Source organism: Siniperca chuatsi, linkage group LG15 (genome assembly GCF_020085105.1).
Source record: "Siniperca chuatsi isolate FFG_IHB_CAS linkage group LG15, ASM2008510v1, whole genome shotgun sequence".
Taxonomy (NCBI): Eukaryota; Metazoa; Chordata; class Actinopteri; order Centrarchiformes; family Sinipercidae; genus Siniperca; species Siniperca chuatsi.
Window position 1 is genome coordinate 7,469,571 of NC_058056.1, and position 22,864 is coordinate 7,492,434.

Below are 22,864 nucleotides of genomic sequence, written 5' to 3' on the forward strand. Positions count from 1 at the left end.
TGCTGAAAGCATTGACACTAAAACCATCCATTTGTCCATGATAGATTGTTTACACTGTGCTCCATTGTAACACTTTATTATGCATTATGTTCAGCTACAGCAGGCAACATGGCAGACAAGAAACTGTGAAGCAAGTCTTGAAGTTTTGTAGTTATGTAGATTACTCAAATATACACAAAATATGAATGAAAAATATAACTCACTGCTTACTGTCAGTAGCAAGCAAAGGCAATGGGAGACTGTGTGAAACTAAAATCACTGCACAGCTCATTAATACTGTGGGATTAACAGTGGTCAAAGGGGCACCAAACTGTGTAGGTGTAATCAATTAAATTTGGCTGTCAAGATTATCAAAGATAATCATAAATAATAACTTTAATAAAGTCCTTGGGGCACCACTCTTCTTAAAGAAGAGAAATGATAGCCAATCAATTGATTCGGTCTCACTACAATACACTAAACTATCAATGTGGGACTGATGAATAATTAAATTAATAACTATAACCAGAATTACCATCAATAGCTAGTAGGTTGAAGGATTTGGAGTTCAACATAGAAGAGGTTGGCAAATTACTCACTCTTGTGAAACATTAAAGAAACCAGCATAATTATACACAAGCATTTATTTCAAAAGATAAACAAAGCAAAAACACACAATGTGAGGTCTAACACTAAACCACAGAACAGAGGGATGTGTGTGTGTGTGTGTGTGTGTGTGTGTGTGTGTGTGTGTGTGTGTGTGTGTGTGTGTGTGTGTGTGTGTGTGTGCGCTCAAGACAGCTGCTTTGATCTAAGATGGTGTCAAACAAAAGAATGTGTGTATGTTTCTTTGTTCTGCCCCTGTATGTCTGAAACAAGAAAGCATGTGCAACGGGAGCTTTAAAGTTCCCCTTTGCCGGGTGTGGTTGTCTTTAAGGGCCAAACTAGAGGTGTATGTGTATGATCTGTTTAGGATAACTGTGCCAAGTTAAAAGGAGTTAGTTAGCATGCAAAGACTCTGTCTGTGTGGAGCATAACATAAACTAACATCAACTTAGCGGTGGCTGAGAACTACGGTTACAATAATAAGCTTGCGTTAACCATGGAGAAGATCACAACAATAAAACCAGTAACGTTACATGTACAAAAGTTAAACAGTCCTTTGCTTAGCTACATACAGTTACTCTATGCTATGCCCAGTTGTACCATTTCCCGTCCGTGGGAGGGAAAAGAGGTTGCTTTGGACGTGCTATTCTGTTAGCCAGCGGTCTGCAGTGTCCATTTATGCAGATGGGTGGGACCCGGCCTGTTGTCTGTTGTCCTCATTACAGTTAGCTAAGCACTAACTTCCACAGTTGCTTTTAAAGTTCAGCTGGCAGGCTTTGTGTGATAGCCTTTGGCGCTAAACTTATCTAGATCTAGCAGGCCCTCGCTTCGCTGCTTTAAGATCAGAGTTCGGATCTGAAGGAAGACAGGCGCATGCGTTGCGGCCTAATCCTTTGTCCTTCTTTGGTAAGTCTGCTCCAAGCAGACCTCCCGAGGTCCGGGCGTTGGGCAAGGAGCAGAGAAAGAGACAGAGCAATGACCCCTGACCCCTTTTATTGACCTGGTGACATCCGGGTCACAGATCAGACTGGCCACTGGTGGCCAGATGCTGCATTCGATGACTCTCAGGATTGTGGGCCAAAGAGAATGCAGTCTCCTAATAAAGTTCAGTTAAAAAATCACACAAGTGGAGTCCCAACAATACATTACTTACCTGAGCTGTAGTTTTAGCCTGCCTGTAGTTAAAGCCTGCCTACACCAATAGCATTGAGCTCTGATTATTTATTCCATTTCAATCCACCCACTATTTTGTAACCATTACCAAATATATATTTATATTTATAGAATAAAAGGTCATTTGTCTTATGTCAGCATGGAGCAGTATGAATAATCTACAGGGCATGATTGAATTTCTTGTTTAAATGCTAATTTCTTAACAAGTAAGTTCAGCAAACAGATTGATCTGTGTGACTGCCTTTTCAACAGTCATTACATATTACTATTGCATTGTTAATATTGCAATGTTGTTACAATAGTACTCCCTGCACTTTGAAATTAAACATGAAAATATTGCATCAGGATTGCACGATTTTCTTAGAGATAACTGTATCAGGTAAATGTGTTTTCAGATCAGAAACTAAAAACAAGTAAGCAAGCAGTAACCATGTTTCAAAGTACGTAGAGGGCAGTGTGGGACACGCTCTTACACAAAGCCACTGAGGAGATGTCAAGGGACAAACTGTTGAGAGACAACAGAAATGATTTACTACTAGTGGCTGTCCTGCTACAGTGGAAGGGAATCACGCAGAAAAAGGAGTAGGTAAGAGTCAGATTTCATGGAGAAAGAGATAGACTGCTGGAGTGAAGAAGGAGCTGGATGGACCGATTGCCACAAAAGCGGGATATTGTGTGTGTGTTTATGTGTACTCTTGTGCGTGGGAAAGAGAGAGGGCAAACAAGCAGAAACTGGTGAAAATAGGAGAGGAAGGAAAGATGGCAGGTCAAGAGACGGGCCAGATTTATAGAGTATCATTTCAGTTTTTAAAAGCCTGCCCGCATTACATTAACTCAAGTGATTATAGGGGTGGTGGTGGGGAGGCGTTTTGCAGTAAATCATGTCCACTTTGTGGCAGCTCTTTTTTGATGGATTGTGTTTGTTAGTGGAGCCTCGTGCAGAATGTATGCAACATAGCCAAGATATTGCAAAATTCTAAGGGGCAAAGGGAGGGAGACTGTATGTCGGTGGATATTGTGTGGCAGTATTTGATTTGTGGCTTCACATTGCTGCATTTGAAAGAGACTGTCAGTGTCAGGCCAGTCAGCTGAGGGGATTTTTGAGTGTCTCCTCTTAAATAATGTTTTCTTGCTTGATTTGTGACTTGCAGCAAAGACATCAAAATTGTCAAAGCTGTCTCAGAATGTGTTTGCCAGCATGTTACAAATTTCCCCACTGGTCTGTAAATGCAGTTTTACTGACACACACAGAACCTCTGCAAGAATGTAAAAGTCAATATTCTAAATGAATAGGAGGACATGAGAGAGGAAATGTGTAGGTGTTTCAGGGAGGGAATTTAAAGTTTGACATATTACCACTCCAACACAAGTACCAAAATAGCTCACTTGTTTTCTAACAACAGAAACCTGCAATCTTGTGGAGTCCTTGATTTACAGTTTTCTAATCTTGCTAAGATTTAAGATAAGAATTTCTCTATGCACTAAGCAGAATATGCAAGGTATATTCAAGTGTGTAATGATCACACCAAGCTCAGCACATTTCAGTTCTTAAACCTTTACAAGGGAGCTTCCAGCTCAATTAGTTTGAAAGAATTTGCTCAGAATAAAACTGTGTTGGTGTCATATATTTGTTGAAAATTTAATTCACATTTGTTTTTGTATTTTTGCTCAGTGAAATTCGTCCAGTGTGCCAGTCATATGACACTGGTGTATGTCTTTTCATAGCACTCATCTTCATCAGTGTTACAATGATTACGGCTTCTACTGATATCAATGCCACTGTTGCAAATAACTGTTAAATATCAAGAAATGAGTCCCTCTGATCCCTCTGAAGCACGCTGTCATGTTGGAGACATGTAGCTGCCACCCTTTGACCGCTGGGCTCCTTTGTTATGTGATGGAGGAGAAATTGCGATGAAATGGTTGATCATTTGAAATGATGTACTGTGTGCCCCAAGGAAAGAAGAGGAGAAGTTGACTGGGGGATTTGTCATTCTATAAATGGTAGCTGACAAAACTAAGTAAAGAATCGTGTACACAACAATGTATAAAAAATGTTGATGTGCAATCACTGGTTTGGCAGAAATTCTACCAACACAACAGGTAGGAAAATTTGCTCCCAGATAGCAAAACATCCCCATCAGTTGTCAAATGCATCACCTGCAACCAATATGAACACTGGCATGGCAAGTTGGTTATTTCTCATTGAGTGCTGCTGATTGGTTTATTCATGGCTGCATGGTCACATTGTCCATGCAGCCATGTAAATGCTACTGTTACGCACAACAGGGAAACATGAGACATGTGAGATGCTGTTTTTGCCACAGCGTGCTTGCTTCCTGGGTGTGACAATCTGTGCATCTGTCTGTAATGTTGTTGCCTGGTTACAGAGCAGAAAGCAGGAGGATGCTGGAAATCAAAGTGAAATTTAAATATGACCTAATCTTAAAGCCCTTCTGTCAAATGCAACAGATTGTGAAAATGTTGCATGAGTGTAACACTGAGTATCCATGTCCTGAAAGTGTTAGAGACAATGAATGATGATTAACGACCTGATGTGCCCAGGGACATATGGGACTTGATCACAGATGACCTCCACAAAGAGGTAATCATTTCCTGGGTCCAAGCAAGATTGGCAACATTGCCTAGGCTGAGGGAATCAATCCCTGACTGGGTCACAGACTTTCTTGATACCCAGAAACCTCAGTCTTCACTCCGGCCCACTAGCAACCAGCATGTTAGCTTCCAACTTCAACTCCAGCCCACCCCCCAGCCAACCAACAACCAGCCTGCACTCCAGTCAGTTAGGCTCAGGTACATTAGCCTGCAACCTGCCGGTCCTGAGCCAGCCCAACCCCTGAACCCATTTGAGGGAACTCGCCTAGCTTTTGGAGGTCCCCGTAGCCATCAGCTTGGTGTCCGCTCTGCTAGCTACCAGCCGTCATCCCTACCTGCACCTCAGCCTGTTCCTGTTCCGGAGTCACCGTCTGGAAAGTTCTCCAGAAGGAAGTGTGGCTCTCCTCGACATTGTGCCTCACCGCTCCTTGCTGCTGCCCAGCTCTACATCCTCACCGCTGTCCTGCACCATAAAGGTCACGCTGCACAGCGCCACAGAAACTCAGCTGCCCAGCGCCACAAAGACTCAGCTGCCCAGCGCCTCAGAGCCGTCATCAGTCCAGCCCGATCCCCAGTCGGCGGCCCGGCCAACATCTGCTCCTCGTCTCCAGTCGGCGGCCCAGTCGACACCTGCTCCTGAGCTGCTGCAATCACCAGTTCCTGAGCTGCAGCAGCCTTCTGATCTCCCTGAACTCTCTGTGCTGCAGCACATTCCTGAATCCCCTGAGCTGCAGCACACTCCTGCCTCTGGTGGATTGCAGCAGCCACGTCCGCCAAAGGTTTTCTGCCCCGCACCTGTCAAGCCCTCGGGCCGTCCACCTGAGGTTCCCAACCCCATTTCTGTCCTGCCCCCAGACCTTCTGCCTGAGATCTCCCGCTTGACCTGAACCTGCTCTGCCTGCTGTCTGCATTTGGGTCCTCTCCCTGTTTCCCAGCTTGACACTTAAACGTAACAACAAGGACATTAAGCAACATGTTTTTCGGAACATGTCAATAGGCAAAGGGCCACAAGACACAAGCAGATATATCACAATTTCTAACAATAGGCATTGTCTTGATGATATGCACAGGAATGACACTATGAAAATGAAATGATATCATTGTAGCAATAGTGCACACAGGATGTGCAGCTGGCTTTACTCATTTAGGTCAGTGATTCTTAGACTAAAGCAGTGGTTCTCAAACTGGGGGTCATAGAGCGTGGATGACCAGGGGAAAAATTTGGAGTGAAGTTGAATGAGACTTTTTGAGTTTGCTGATTGCCATGCTGACCTAAATCAGTTATTTCAATCAAATTCAACTGGGCTCTTTTTTCTATTTGTTGCTCCCCCAATATTGTTAATGCTTGATGAGAATTCAATCTGTTTACGTGTGGTGGGGTGGGAGTGGCATGAACTTTTTTGGCTTCTGAAGGCGGGCATGACAGAAAAAGTTTGAGAACCAAGTGAGCCATTACATTTGTGCCCTGCCCATCTTCATCAAAAAATCCTACAGTTTAATTTTACTTGAGTAAGACCGTCAGCGCTCTCTCTCTCTTCAGTGTGCTCACTCTCTCTGATGTGACATACGTGTTGCATCAGCTGCAGGTGAATGATTAGTGAGCAGTCAGGGACAAGCATGGTATAGTAGCTGCAATGACTGGAGCCACTGCCCCCTTGCTCTCTTTGGCCCTCTGGTACAAATGAATAAATAATAATAATTATAATTATTACTGGCATTGTTTTTGTTGCTGCTGCTTCTGCTACTGATATTATTATAATATTATTGTAATATTCAGTAATGAATATTCAGAAAGCCTGCCAAGATCTTGTTCAACAAGCAGTGATATCTGCACTTTTGCCCTCTACACTTTCTTTCTTTCTTTGTTTATGAGTGAACTTTTTTTTATTATAATGTAGGTGAACAGCTATGGTTGGATTGCATGTTTAAAAAATAAGATTATACGACTGTTTCATGATTAATTAGTTCTAATTAGTCAGTTAATGATCGTGGAGCACATTGTATGGAGGCTGTAGTTGGGTTTGGTCAGTGTGTTGTAACTGCTAGCCTTGAACCCATGGAATGTGTTTAAAAATGTGAAAGTTTCAGTGATTATAATATAGAATTCCTTCTGAAGTATCCCTTTGCATACTAAAGGAAATGTTTATTTAGCATCACATTGCATTAAATATCTTTGAGCTAACAGATGCCCACTCTGTAATCAGCTGGCTGGTGACTGTGATTGAGGTTAATGTAGATTTATAGGTAACACTTTATTTGAAGGTGGCTTCATAAGACTGACATGACACCGTCATAACCATGATATGACACCTGTCATGGACATGAAAGAGTGTTTATGATGGTTTATTGCCACATTATTTGACAGTATAATGTAATGTTAACACATAAAGCTAAATTGTTTCTTTAAGTTTGATAATTAGGCCTGCTATGGCATGGTTATGTTTTCTTGGTTAATGTCAAGTTGTCATTTTGCATTAAAAGTGACATAACTGACTTAATGACAACAGTCATAAAACTTCATAAAGACTCCTTCACATTCATGACAGGTGTCATGTCATGGTTATGATGGTGTCATGTCAGTCTTATGAATCCACCTTCAAATAAAATGTTGCTGATTTATATTTAAGGCTTCATGTTGGCTGTTTCATGTTGTTTATAGTGACAGAGCCCTCTAAAGACAGACAGAGGTAGACAGCTTTGTCTCCTTTTGTTAAAGTTGGAAGAAGACACATAGAATAGAATATTTCAGTTTGTCATCCAGGAGCATAATGTGTGTCTGTGTGTGATTTGTTCATAGTTCATCCCTACATTTGGTTTCTGGGTGTTTTGCAAAAAAACTCCCTGTAGTGAGGAATGAGGAGCACTACATGTGTTATAGCTAGGTTAGAGCCAAGAGCAGTAGTATTGTTCTGCTGTGCTGTTATATTTACTTCTGCATCAGCATGCATAAAACACTTGCTAAAGGTGTGTGTAATTGTAACCTTAACTTGTTCTTTTCACTCTCATTGCATGTGTGTTTCTGATCTTGTGCCCCAGAAAGTGGTAATAGCTCAGTCGGTGTTATCCATGGGAAACTAAAGTAATTTCACCTTTATGATTATCACCTCTTGTGCACAGAGTGGGCTTTGAAACTTGCTCTTTGATGAATGATTCATATGTGCATGAAATATCAAACTAGCTAGTTTATTATACTCACACGCACCAGTATGTCAGTTATCTCCTGGGTAATAGGGGAGCTACAAAACTGATCAATGCCTCAGTCATTGAGTAAGGCCAATTCAGATCTTGCTTGGTGGGTGCTTTGATGATGTAACAAAACAAACACCCCAACATCATGGTCAAACACTTTGAAGTCAAGGAAGAGATGATGAGCTCTGTAATTTATGTTATATACTGTAGCTCAAACAGCAGGTTCCAGAATTAAAATCCCCCCTGAGTTTATCAGGCAGTTCGTTTATTAGCCATTCCATTTAAAATTTTACTGTATGTTGACCCAGCATTAGCTATCAGAATGGAGGAAGGGAAGTATATTAGCAGATGCTAATATAATTGTTTTGTTCCTGAGTTGCTTATAAAGGACTACATTTCCCACAGGCTTACCTAGCAGCTAGCCAGTGTAAAAGGTACGGTTGTGAATTAAACATGACGTGCTGCAGACGGGTAATTTATTAAAAGGAGATTGCATTGCTGTAGGAGTATTTTCCTTCAAAACATTTCTTAAAACAGTTATTTGCAAATATTATTAGTGATTTTTTTTTTTTTAATATTTAAGGAACAAATGGTATGAAAAATCTACATCTGGAAAATCGTGAGAGACATGATTCAATGGCGTGTTCTAAAGCTTTGTTAAAGCAGTAGTCTCACATTGACATATGGCCACACTACACTTCTATGGTCCACCATCATTATGTGATGGGTATGAGTATGACTCAGTGGATCACAAGATATCTTGCCTCTGTGGTGTTGCTAGGGCCTAAATTAATATGGGGAGACTAATATTTTGACAAATCCTCGCACTTCCACAGAAGGGAATGCAGGCGCTCACAGTGGGCCATGCACAATAAACATATGCATAAAAGGGGAGGCATCTTACATAATTAATTAAATTAGTGCTTCCACCATTAAATCAGAGACCCTGTGGCCACAAACTATTTTATAGAGCATAGCAAATGAGATTGGAGAACTTTTTCTGCAACTTTAGATACCCCTCTATATCTTTGAATGAGTCATTTGTATGTATTATTTGTGAATACTGGGCTGCCTGCTACGTTAAGACGTGTTGCTGTATGTTTGAGAGCACAACTGGTGTAGCAAAGCCTCAAAGAAAAAGGGCATCAGTGTTCAACAGCAAAATCATTTTCTTTAATGAGCATCAGTGAAGCCCAGCCGACATCTCCATTGTCACTGCGCAGCCCTTTCTTACCCTGGATAATGGCTTCAGACTGAAGCCTTATGATTCATTTCTTTGATAAAATAATTTGGTGTTTGCCTTGAGAGACAAAACAGTGCTTGATCTTACTCTGAATTCCAGGTACACATGTCAAATGAGCATACATTACTTAGGGGAGCCTCTTAAGTGCTGTCAGAAGGCATTCTTGTGATGGTATTTCAGGGGTTGGTGTTTGGCATAGATGATATTTCATCATATGTTGTGAAACTGTCTCTGATCATTGCAAAGTTTCCTGCATTTGCAGCTCATTTACAGAAGCTGCATGTCTACCATCCAAAGCAAGCACTTAAGAGAGAGGATTTTCATGTGACACTATTCATGAACTCTATTCAGCTAGAGTAGAACATTTACAATATTAAACTACTGTATATTATACTCTGTTAGAGTCAATCTAATTTTTCTTTCAACATTTTAATTCCAAAATCTTCTCATTCTTGCTCATTATGTCAACCATTATTACTCTCTGCAGGTTGTAGTCCATGCTGTCGTCTTGCTTTTAAAATTCAGTGACAGCTATCCAAGAGGGAGAAGTGAGTTTGCTGAGATAGCCTCTTTCTGCAGAGAAGAGGTTGCATTATTGCAGGCCTTAAGTGAGGTTTCACGGGCAGCACTCTGAGTTAATAAGCTGCATCCTACAGTTGAATCGAAATCCCTGCTTGTTTACAAGACAGGGTTTATGCCAGAAAGATTCATGTACCAACATCTCATGACAAACGCAGAAAGCCTCTTAGAAACAACTTATCCCCCACTTGAAGCTAACAACAAGCACGGTAGGTGGCATATTAAAATGAACACTTTAAATCTGCCTCTTCTATTTAACCCTGTTTAACCCTGGATGCTAGTTGTTAGAATGAGACTTAAGCCTTAGAAAAACTTGACACCTCTATTAATGTAGATGAGACATTTATGAATTATTTAAAGTTACCATACTCTTGTTTAATTGGAGAAGTGGTTACTGCCTTGGCTCTGTTGGTAGATGTCGCCGGAGAAAAGTGTGTGTGCCAATGACTGTGTACACACACGCATGTTTTGAGGTTGGGGAGCAACGTGTGTAGAATTCTGCGAAGGTCTTAGCGAAAGTCGGAGTGCTTAGTGGACATGAGGGCTCCTCTGATGGAAATCAATGCAGTCTTTTGTAGCAGAGAGAGAGAGCAGCCAATTCCAGGCCTCAGCTGCCTGATGTGGTGCTGGCAGACTTAGACGAGCATTTAATGACGCGTCACTGGGCTGGACAGGTAATCAATTTATTTAGGCAGTAATGTATGTATCCCAAGGTAAATCTTTAATTAAGGGGCAAAAAGAAGAGGACAATTGTGATGCAGAAGGCCAAGGAGTATGAAAATCCAGCAGCGTAAACGGATGGCTTCCTCATTTCCCTTTTAATTAGCTGCCATCACTTGATAGTCCAGTTGTGTTTCATTACATTTCCAAACGTCTTTGTTAAGCTCGATCTTCTCACCCCACCAAGGCTCATAAGCGCAAGGCAAGCTTCTATGACCAACATATTAGAAACGTCTATTTAACCTGAGTGCAAACATTTCAGAATCCATGCGATTCCAGTGCCAGGTCTTGCTTAGACCTACAGATCCACTACCACTACACCGTACCCTCCCACGCCTTTTCATGGGTAATTGGCTTCATTTCTGTATCATTGCACTATCATGAAACAAAGCCCACAAGCACCACATACATCATGTATATAGTACTGTCCCCTCAAAAGTGTTTGTTCCTCTCCTACCTTCCGAGCTGTTCTCCCTGTGTGTCTCCCCCCTGTGCATCAGTGCCCCATATTTTTAAGGATTTCGCAGGCCTTTGGAACTATCCGCTTCAATCTCACTAAAGCAAAACGTGGGCACGGACATTTTGTGTGATTGAGAGTCAAAAAAAAAAAAAACAGAGGGATGTACAAGACTGAGAGAGATGTATGTCCATGCATGCAAGCCATGTTTAAGTGACAAGTTGAGTCAAGCCTCATTGATTAATCCACTAAGCATTTGAAGGATTTCAGAATGTGGGTGGGACAGAATTAGACTGCTCACTGAGCCGAGTTAACTCTCCTCTGTAGTAGTGAATTGTACATGGAGTGCCGACCGTGTGCACAGGAGTGCATGTGTCTGTCGTGGCCATACTCGTGTGGGTGACAGGGTTGCCAAAAGTAATGTTTTCCATGAATACATTTTGATGACATTATCACAGCTAGAATTTTCATTGGCACAGGCCAGACAGAAAAAAAAAAAAAAAAAAAACAGATAAATTATTTGAAGACACATGGGAAATAAATCTTTATGTAAAGTTGTGTTGACATGTTATCTTTTAAGATTTCACATTGAAAAAAAGTTTAATTAGAGAAACTCCTGCCTTAATTTATTAAACTTTGCCTCAAAATTAGCTCAGATTCACTCACCTCAACATATTTACCTCTCCGTGTCTGATTTATGAAATTGTCACATCTAAATGAGCAGTGATTTGATTAATAAATTGGATTCAGCTGTGGAAACAAGAATCTGTCACACCAATTTCATAATTTATACATGACACCCAAATTTTTGTCCTATTAGATGAATTTCCAATAAAATCCCATGATTCCCATTATAATTAATTTTGGTTAGTTGGAGCTTAGCTCAAACTGTAGCACTTAGTTGGCCACAGATTTCAATAGGCAGGGAAAATATTGCTTAGCTTTGCATATAAACACAATATCCTGATTAGACCTGCATATCTGGAATCAGCTTGTGAAAGCAAACTTGGATTAGAGTAGGGCTTTATTTTACGTCACGTTCATTTCCACAGCCAGTCATTAAAAGACCATCACAAAGTATATTCAGCCAAAATAAGGAGAAGAATTATCATATTCACACCTTTAACATTGATTTTTATTTGTAGGAAATGAAATGGAATTGGTTGTATAGCATAATTCTTTTACAAAAATGGTAGCACAATAGTACTGATTTGATCAATTTAAAAGTGCATAACTGCCTCTAACTCATCGTACACTCATCATTATGTGCATAGATGTAAGGTTGTGTTAGCCGTATTCTACGTACTTCTTTCTCCATGGCCTGTAGTTTCAGTCACATGAAATGAGGGCTGAAGACATCAACCAACTTTTAAAAAAAAAAACTAACTCAGCAGTGAGAAAATCACAAAACTCACAAAAACTCTCAAAATGATGAATCCAATTTAAATGCAAATCCATCCATTCATCAATTTTCCGCTCTGTGTCGAGGTTGGGGTGGCAGCAGGCGGACCAAGGTAACCTAGACGCTCTCCTTCCCAGCCGCATCCTCTAGCTCTTTCTGAGGCCTTCTGAGGTGTTTCCAGGCCATCCAAGATACAGTACGCTATGTAATCCCTCCAGCGTGTTCTGGGTCTGCTCTGCTGTCTCCTCCCAGTCAGACAGGTCCAAAATAGCATCAACAGGAGACACAGGACGCAACCTGCCCAGACACCTGAACCACTTTAACTCGCTCCTTTTTAACGCAAAGATGGTTCTACTCCAAGCTCCCTTCAGATGTCTGAGAGGTCATTTACTGTTTAATACTGTAAAGAATTGGAGCGAGAGAGAACACTGAGGCCGGAATAATCTTCAGCCGGTGTATGTTTCCATCATATAAACAAACAGTTTAGACCGGTTTTGGTGAGGTTGGGACAAAAAAAAACGTATAAAACTTTTCTAAAGAACATAAGGAAACCCATCAGTCAATAAAATAGATGTTAGGCTAGGCCCATGGCCTAGCTTCCAGTACTTGCACTTGCACTGCTCCTCCTACAGTCCAACCAAAGCTAGTTCAGAAGCCATTCAAATAACATTTTTATGTAAAAACAACAAAACCATTTATATTCATTATTCTAATTGTCCTAACATAGAAACATTAACAATATAGGTTGTTTAAAAACTTTGGAACAATGAAAAATCCCCTCTGTACTCAGCATGGTACAGTCTTCCCTCAACTATAAAGCCCATTGGATGCTTTCACTTGTTGTTTGGCAGTTTGGATCCATAACCAGCAGGTAATATGGTAATATGGATTATCAAACAATCTGTTAAGTGAAATTTTGAATTTAACCAATAAATTAATCTGAGTTGAATGAGTGGTTATTCATTACTGTGAATGACAACAGTATGTATACTGAAATTATCCAAAATTGCTTTTGTTAGCAGGTTAGCATGCTATACCCACATGTGCTTCCTATGCTTCCTATCCAAGAGGTCCGTGTTGACTCAGCTCTCTTTTTATCACAATAGTCTGGTACAATACATGCACAACTACTGACGCAGTATACCAATTCCCCTGTTATTCACATGTGAAAAAATAAAAACAAGGAAAAGAGAAAATGGGTTGGTAAAGTGCCTCTCCAAAGGCAGCCACGGTGCTATATGCCTGCCTCAGGCCTTCTAGACCCGTTCACAGAGTACGGCAAAATTATCTAATATCAGAACATATTGCCAACCTCCCCCACAAACAGCCAGAAATGCCACTCCTATGATCGCCACTTAGTCAGCCAGCTTGTCCACCCCCAGCTGTCAGTCAGTAAGAAAGCTAGCCACCTCCTCTCACAACAGCTGGTCAGCCAGCCAAGCCAGCCGCCCCCCCAGTGGCTCATCAGTTTGTCTGAAAGCTCTGCTGCCAGTCAGCAGCTATAGCTACCAGGCAGCCCACCAGCCAGTCAGCTCTAGCAGCAGCTTTCAAACTCATGCAGAGAAAGGCTCATCCATTTTTTTCATTTCAAGGAACTCTGTCCTCATAAGAAATGCATTCAAATTAAAAACAGCTCATTTTTAGGCTGGGGAAGTGGCTGATAAGTGCTATAACTCCTTAATTTTGTATGTATTGATACTTGTCTCATCTGCACAGACATGACAATTTGATGTCACATTATCCACTCCTGTTGACTTGGGAATGAAAATCACTTCATATGAAAAAAACATATCATATCTTGCTTGACCCTTCTATCTTGTGAACACGTTGCTTTGTTCTTAGCATATACATTAAGGCTGAAAAGAGCCATCCTTTTGTAAAGGTTAAAGGATTTTATTTCAAACAAGGTAAACATTTCACTGAAATGCTGGTCACTTAACCTACGTACATTGTTCTTTTCATCTGGAAGGATCTAGCTGTTGATTTGGTACCTGCAGCAGGACAACTAATGTGTGAACATTTTAAGCATTAATAGGATAGAAGTGACATGTAACAGTTGTGCTAGTCAACATCTTATCATGCATAGGACATAAGGGACGTTAACTGCTAGCAGAGTAGAAAATGAAGTTTAAGACCTTGGATGATAACACTACTAAACTAGCAGCATGCCAATATTTAGTGGTAAATATGTAGCATTTGCCTAACATAATTATGACATTGATTCATGGAGAGGGCCATCCTCAGGTCATCTGCTGTATGTCAGTAGAAATCATGCTAAGGAAGAATAAACCCTGATGTGGCTTCTTTGGCTGAAACCAAAGTGCTCTGTTCAGTACCATGAAAGGCAGCGTTTATGATTAATTGTCCTTTAAGGCTCATTTGAAATGACTGCAGGATTTATGCAGGAGTCTCCTTCCTAGGCAGTGGTGTATTGGTCTGTGACTGTGTACTAATTATCCATGGACTAAGGACAAAGTAAGAGAGGGAGGGAAGGGGGGGGGGGGCTCTGGGATATGGAAGTCTATGAGAAAGTTGTTGCATCTACTTTACAGTTACAGACTTCTGTTCGATCTTGTGATAATTAGTATCTGAGTTTAGAAGGTGAGGACAGAGTCAAACAATCAGACACACCTATCCTCAGATAATTATGCAGCCTATCGACATCCAATAACCAATTCATATGGGCCCTTGGACTTTTAAAAAAAAAATATGACTCAAGTTCATTGTGTCACTGCTCAAGTTTTACAGCTATTAATCTGCAGTACCAATACTGTAGACGTTTCATTGACTCAGAAATGCTGAAGTTGATAGTGTTTTTTCAATAAGGTGAAATACTGCACCATAGTTCAATATAACTGCATGAATTCCAGGTACAGCTGGAGTTTCACTTTGTCACTCTCCATTAAGATCGAAGCCCTGCTAAGCTCTTCAAGGGTTTCGCCTCGTCTATTAGATAGTAAAGCCGCCGGTAGGAAGGGCTTTGCGTTATAATGAGTGGTTTAAAATTGAGATCACACAACATTTACCGATGGTAATACGGCTAGTGGAGCCAGGAGTGTGTTGGACTGCCAAAAACTGGGACCTCAGCATGGATGCCAAATCAATGGCAACCGGCCACCCTAAATCACGAGTCGGTTCGCTGGTCGTGGGTGAACGATACGAACCGGGAAACCCTCAGTCCCCCCTGTTAAAAATCAACAAATCGCTTACTGCTAATAATGATTTCTGCAACATGTGCTCTGAAAATAAACTGTATATTTGCTGTTTTTGCAGGTGAACCATTGGCTGGTAGGAGTGCTGCTGCCATTCCTAGAGGCTACTGGAGCTTCTCCTGGGTAGCCGAAGACGACCTGAGCATTCCCAACCTCTCCGTGCCCGTGTCAGGTGAGTCGGACGTTGTCAGCCCTCCTTAGACAGATGGACAGGCAAAGGCGCTTCTGTCCTCCAAAGATCCTTTGCTCCCAATTGGCCACGACACCTGGCATCAGCTCTCCATCAGCACACATAAACGTCTCTGTCTGGCCTGGCCTCTACCATCAGCTCCTGACATCGTCACAAACCTGGGTGTCTGTGACCCACTCAAGGACCCTGATGAACGCAACTTCTAGTAACACATCTGGAACCTGCCACAGTGCTTATAGAATTAGCCATTAGTCATCTCTGTGTGGAACCGGGCTGGTTACAGAGGTGAAAGTAATACAATATAGCAGATAAAATAAAACTATAACCATAAAAAAAACAATATTACTCTTGCTCTTTCCCTTTTTCTTTTACACACATTATTCACATTTACCTACTCTATAAAGTCACTATGTGTATAGAATTTATATTGTACAAACATGTCATCAAATTGTCCAGTATGTAAAAAAAAGCTGAAAATTGCAGATTTACTGCAGTCAATCAAGTAATATTGTTATGGGTATGCAGTACAATACGGACATACTGGAGATTTAGAGCTATTCAGTTGTTGAACATAATTAAAAAATAAAATAAAATGCTTCGCAGATCACATTGAGGGCGAAAAGAAAGCGGGATCAGGAAATTCTGTTATTGTTCTATTGTTAATATTGTTTTAAAACAAGACACAACTTGAACCTCAGACACAGAAATGTGGTAACAAATGGAAGAAACACAGTTACAACAAAGTCAAGTCACTTATTTATGTAGCCCAATATCACAAATCACAAATTTGCCCCAAGGGGCTTTAAAATCTGTAAAGCATACGACACCCTTTATCCTTAGACCCGCAATTCAGATAAGGAAAAACTCTCCCAGGACATAGTAAAATCACAATGTGGACACTCATGATGCTAACATTTTATAAATAGATTGTAAACATATATGAAGAATGGATCTGGGGGGATGTTGCCACACGACCTCCTCTCCACCATGGAGACCTGGAAAGAGGACAGACTACACAGACTCACAAGAGGCAAAACTCAAGCACACAGCTAGGAGAAAGGAAACAGACAGAGAGAGAGACCAGGACAACATGAACACAGGGGAGAGAGAGAGAGAGAGAGAGAGAAGAGGAGAGGCTGAATCTCCTGGAGGATGAAAATCCAGGTTCAAAACATCTGGAAGGAGGCACCGACAGCCAGGGGAGAGAGAGAGGTCCCAGGACGGCCGATGGTCCAGCACAGAGAGTGAAAAGAGAGGAAGTCAAGCAGAAGTATTTGAAGAGGATTTTGATTAATTTAACTATAATGAATCTCCATAATGTAGTTTATTAAAAAAAAAAAAAAAAAAAAAAAAACTTTTAAAGAAGTCATTTAAAATTTTGGCAAAGTTTGGCCAAAATATTAGATAGTAATTACAAATAATGAAAGTGTATTAATGTTCTTCTCTTTTCAATGATTCAGGCATTAAGAACCAATTTTTCAAATGTTAATTTTGTTTAAAGTTGCAAAATCATTCAGTCCTCTGAAGCTGTAAGAAACACAAGAACAGATATTGCATATTTAATCAACTTTAAAGGCCAAACGTGAAGTGAGAGAGGGAGAGATAATACATTAATCTTCTATAACCACAACTACATTAAGGTGTGGAAAGCAGTTCCCTACATAGGATATTAGCATGGACTTATTTAGTTAGTTATTTAAAATGACAATATTCAGGGTTTACTGCCTTATAATGTGGATCCTGATCCCCGACAGCATCTGATAATTGTTCCTCTGATGTGGATCATTTACTTATTTGTTTAAAAGCCACCTTTATGCTACGAACAGATGTACGCATGTGGGTGGCTGCTGTGCGATTATATTGGATATTCGCTCACAGTTCACAAATCTGTATTGACAGTCAGCCTCTGGTGCAGCAGTATGTCCCAGATACAATCACAACCACTTTACTGCAGTTAGTAAAACAAATATGACTTTGCACGCGTCTTCTAAATTGCGTTTCAGCGTCGACATTGTGATGTGCACGTGTGCAATTGTCACAATGCAGGACGTGCGATGTCAAGTAAGGCAAATTAACTCAAACACTCGCAAGGTTCTCATTTTCCATGACTAATCTACAAGAAAAGTCCGTCTGATATTACATAACTCAGTCCGATTTAAGGGTTCTTGGATACACGGAGTTTGATCAGTTCCCAATGTGCTCTGGTGAAGGGGTAGCTTCGTCAGTTTATCAAACAACCAAAGCAGGCCCCACTAGTCGCCTATCACAACCTGAAAAGGAGTGCTGCCTGTTTTGGTTGCTTGATAAACTGATCAGGTGCACCTCTTCACCAGAGCACATAGCGAACTGATCGCTGTGCATGCAGAGTCTGTGTAGCTGCCGATATTTTATGGGTTTTGGAAATGGACGGAGCAAAATGGCTCTATAGCGGCCCCTTGCAAGTTTCAAAAATTCTGTCCCTCCCTGCGGTTTCACCCACATGTACGAAATTTGGGAGGCACATGTAAGATGCCAAGACGAACAAAAAAGTCTCTTAGCGACATGACCTAAACTCCCAGCAAATTTCGATTTTCCGCCATGAAACAGGAAGCGGTTGTAACTTTACTGTACATGATCCCATCTGAACCAAACTTCACATGTACGATAAGAGTCCCACCCTAAACACATCTATATGACAATATTTAGTCATAGCGCCACCTACTGGCAACAGGAAGTCAGCCTTCTATGGCAAAGATTATCCAATTTGCGCAAAATTTCGTGGTGTGGTCTACGCGTGATATCCTTCAAGATGACACATAAAGTGTGTTGTCTAGATAATTTTTGGAGTCAGATGATATTCTCTCAAGTGTCAGCTGGTAATTGATAATATTCTATATTCTGATCCTGTGAGACTTCAGAATCAGAATCAGAATCAGAAATACTTTATTGATCCCCGTAGGGAAACTCTTTGTTACAGTAGCTCGCCTTTACGTCAGTGCACGCAGGAGAAAGTACTAGCAAACAATATGATACACTATAAAACACTATAAAAACAGGTCAGAAAATAAATTAAGTATCAGGTGGGTATAAGTATAAGATAAACTAAGTGTCAAGTACCAAGTGGGTTTACTGGTTGATGATGATAGTACAGTATAATAATACAATGTAATAAAATAAGTAATAAGTAATTGAATATGGTATTTACTGTACATTAAACATGCTGCCCTGATGATGATATAGCATCTTACTAATAATTTCGTAAGTAGAACATATTTCGGGAGTCATCAATAAGACAGCCCCCCCACTAACTCAGGATTGCCGAGGCTGACGATGACTTTTCAACTTTGTGTCAGAGTTGCATACCAGCTGATTCCTGTGAGGTGGCAGAGGGCTAAACCAAGTGTGGTAGAAGTAGGAGGGGGGTTTCTTAGAAGAGGATAGCCTTTTAAAGTGCCAAAATTATGAAAATTATTATTGTTAATTGTATATCTGTACATGAATAACACACTGCATGTGTCTGGTGCAATTTCCTGTATTTTTTCATATCGCAATATATATTGCAGGAAAAAAAGATATCACAATGTCATTTTTTTCCAATATTGTGCAGCCCGATTCTAAATGTAAATATAATGTTGGATGAACAGAGAGGTACATCTAGGAGCTTTGAACCATACCCTTCAACACTGACCTAATGCATAGATTTTGACTAAACAATGATTAGAAGGTAGAAGAGCATTACTTACCATATACAGCTGTTTGTAGAGCAAGAGCAGAAAAAAAAAAGTCCAGTAATGGCTGAAGCTGGCACTGCTGAGTCAAAATTTACATTGGAAGAAAACAAGTCTAAGTCGTATGAAAAGTGATCCAAAGACCGGTGCCCAATATTACTGCCGTGGGTATGGGCATCTGTGTGAGTAAGCCCAAAGGTGCATGTGTGCATCTGTGTCAAGTCAGATCGACTCTCAAAGCCCATTCACATCACTCGCTGGCGACAGCTCCAGCGGGATTTTTTTGCCGCTTTCCAAGCTCTTGGAGGGTGGGAGGTCATCCTGTAAGTGATGATTCAAAGTCCCGCCAGCACCAAACTGTCACCCAACTGTTTATGAAACACATCCTTGACTGTGAAACCCTGGGACCTTGCTTCAGCTGCCCGTGGCTATGACAGCCTGCAGTGGACCAACCAGTAATTGGTGTCAGTAAGACAACAGATCATCCTACCGCTTTTGAATCAATCAATCCATCATGCCCACAGCCGACTACATATTCTATTATTTCATGAGATGACAGCTCTGACCTCTCATCTCTAGTATTTTAGCAAACCAGAAGTGTTTTTCTCTGTACTGTGATAAGTTAACCGAGCGTGATGTGGCTGGAGCAGGAAGGATCACATCTGGGCAATAAAAGCCAGATGACTGTAAATGCTCCAAATAAATAATGGCACAGTTCAGTGAAACAAATTAAATCGTGATTACCACAAATGTTGTTGTGTTTGCCAAAATGTTGATTGAACATACAAGAACAAATGTAATGTGTTTTACTTGTGCAGTCTTTTACATATTTTATTATATTGTATTGTCAATGGTGACTGATTGTTTGTGTGGGAATATTTGTGCCCTGTACTTCTATACTTGTTTTCACAAGCCTAGATGTTAAAGGTCCTTCAGAGTGAGGGCATTTTGATGCTTCTTACTTCTTGAAGGGGCTTTTAAAGGTTAGGTCGTGTTGAATTGTGTTACATAGAACAAATTCAGAAGACGGTGAGGAAAAGGCTTGGGAGAGGGCAGGTCTCAACAACATGGCATGGTGAACATGGCTTTAGGCTGCAGTGATAGATCTCAGCTTTCCCTACAGCATCTGCTGTCCGCTGGCATTTATTACCTACCACAAAAGCCAACACAGAACGACTGGACACTCGCCACCAGCTGCCCCCATACTCTCCCTCCCTCCTTCTTGCCTCCTGACTTCCATTAGCAGCTTTTAGCTACAGGGGATACAGGGTAAGCCAACTTCCTTATTTGCATTTCAGTGCTGGGAAGCTGACTTCATTGCCACTGTGTGTCAGTTCATGTCAGTAATGTCGGAGCTGACCCGAACTCTCGACTGCCTCCCATCTACAGTGATTCATCTTCCCTTGGGGAATAGCAGCACTGCAGCCTGTTGCCATATTCTGTTTAGCAAAGCCCTTCCCATACGCCATCTTTCTCACTCCAGACCTATTCTCCTCATCGAGATGGATTGTCCTGGTTCAGCTGTGGCTGCCAGCTGTAACAGAGGCACTCAGATGGATGCTAGCCACTTGAGGAGTTGCCGTGCTCTACAATAGAACATCTGCCTTACTCAGCTGGTAGTGCTGTTCTTGTGTAATGAGACACAGCAGTGGAATAAAACACATTTGCAAAGACTGGGGGGGGTGAGCAGTGGTGCAGGTGCTTAAATATGGCATCCTCCTGGAGGCACATCGTTCAGCCCTTCCAACCCCTTCTAGTGTGCACTTTTCTATTTGCACAGCTTTTTCATGTTGTGGAGGATAGCTTGAATCAAGCTCCCATTAGAACTTCTTTGCATGTGTGACTCGTTTAAGCAAATCAAAAAAATAGTTAATTTCAAAGTTGTTTTTAATATGTTGCAATGTTCATATAAAGGCAGTGAAAGACCACAGATTTGAGGAAAAAACCGTAGTTTAATATCACAAGGACCATTAGAAATTCAAATACCGCTGTATTAGTACAACAGAAAAGACAGCAAAGTCTCAGTATATCTCACTGACATTCTTCAAACACTGAGGTGTCATTAATATCATGGCATTAGTTTTGCACATTCCCACTCAGGAGTAAACTGGAGATTATGTCTAACAGCTACTTTAAATGTATCTGAAATGAAATGATGAAAAATACAAAATAATGCAATTAATGGAAACATCTGCTGAGTTTGGCTTGAATCTAAGATGCACAGTTTTTAATGTGAACAAGACAACCAGCAAACAAACCCATGGACAAAAAACATTTTATAATAAACTATGGTACGCCCCCATGTTTGAGTCTCATGGGTAGTAGCTGTTTGCTGTCTGTGCTGCTGAATTCACTCTAATGCCGCAGATGCTTTTCTAGTTGCTCATTTGTTGAGATGCTCTGGATTGTGAGACCAATTTTGAAAAAGAAGTGTCTGCCTTGGATGGAAATTGAACGACCAAATTAACAGAATTTGCTTACAAGTATTTACTGCTGCTGCTTACTATTGACCGGAACAATGGGAAACTCTCAAACTGTTTTAATGATTAACATACGGTAAGGCAAAAGGATTCTGATTGGTTTTGGTTTTGTCAGTAGTTTCTTCAGTATCTTCAAGGCCTTAGAGGGTCTGTTGTGAAGAATTTCTCTTGACCCCCCGTCAGCATGCTGCCTTTGTAGTTTTGAAGAGTGGATGCTGAGGATAAGGTGAAGGACCGAGTTCACAAGGAATGGGAAGCCCGACATTTGACTTTGATCCCCTCAGATCGAGCACCGGAAATTGTAACGTGTTGTGCCTAAAAATGTTGATGAGCCAACTACTCCATCTACCTTAGCAGTTCTAGACATCCCTCTTCTTTTTGCTCGCTGTCAGTATGCAAATCACATTTGATCATGTTCAAACCCATCCTTAATCTCAAACCCAGGGAGGAGAGAACACATTTAATTGCTTTGCAAAAGGGGAGCCCAACTGATTAATATCAACTCATTCCGGGTAAAGAAAAACAAGCAATGAAATAAGCAGCTCCTTATGAATTTGTGTCCCCAGCAACAGAATCAGAGTTTTAAGTGTTTCAGATCATTTCTTTACAACACCTCTCATACCTGCTGTTTGTCAAAAACCACTTGCCAGTCACCTATTCATCTGTATGTATTTGACAGGATGGCTCCAACTCCCTTGAGAGGAATTAAATTTGTCTGGAATACCCAGGCCATAAAAAGTCGAATGGATACATAAATAAGCTCAGCCAGACACAATCTCATTGTAATCAGGAAACAAACATATTCATCATCTTAGTTTCACGGGGAAATTTGTCAGCACAGTTTTCACCCTCGATCCACAAAGAGACATACATCGTTAGATGGAATTTACTCGATGTCAAAAGCACTCCTGAGCAAATCCAGCATCTCATTTTTTATAACATGTAATCACATAGTTATGCACTACTGGGAACTGACTAGTTCATTTATATACAAAATTAAGATGGCCACACTTGGCTCGCATCTCAATGACCTTCGGCTGCGTAACGCAACACAACGCTCAGTCTCTGCTCTGTTTAATGAATGAGGTCAGGGTCGTGGTGTCAGTGATAGGCTCATTAACCAATCACACACTCTTGTTAACACAGTCAGAACCACTGGAAATGCTCTGCTTAATTGCTAACAGGGCTAAGATTTACCAGTGTTTTTACGATGAATTAATTCCCCTTAAAGCACCCAAGCACATTCATTGTATGGGCTACACCATTTACAGGCCTTGTTTACAGTGATCTACTGCCTTTGTTATATTGAAT

At 40.9% G+C, this 22,864-nt stretch overlaps 1 protein-coding gene across 3 annotated transcripts in view; it reads left to right on the top strand.

The window, feature by feature from the left end:
* Window positions 1-22,864, top strand: part of alk (ALK receptor tyrosine kinase) — a 301,315-nt gene that overhangs the window by 109,590 nt on the left and 168,861 nt on the right. For all 3 annotated transcript variants that reach the window (XM_044165960.1, XM_044165961.1, XM_044165962.1), the window contains exon 2: window positions 15,238-15,348. In XM_044165960.1, the coding sequence (XP_044021895.1) occupies window positions 15,238-15,348 (111 nt within the window). The remainder of the gene's footprint in view (window positions 1-15,237; window positions 15,349-22,864) is intronic.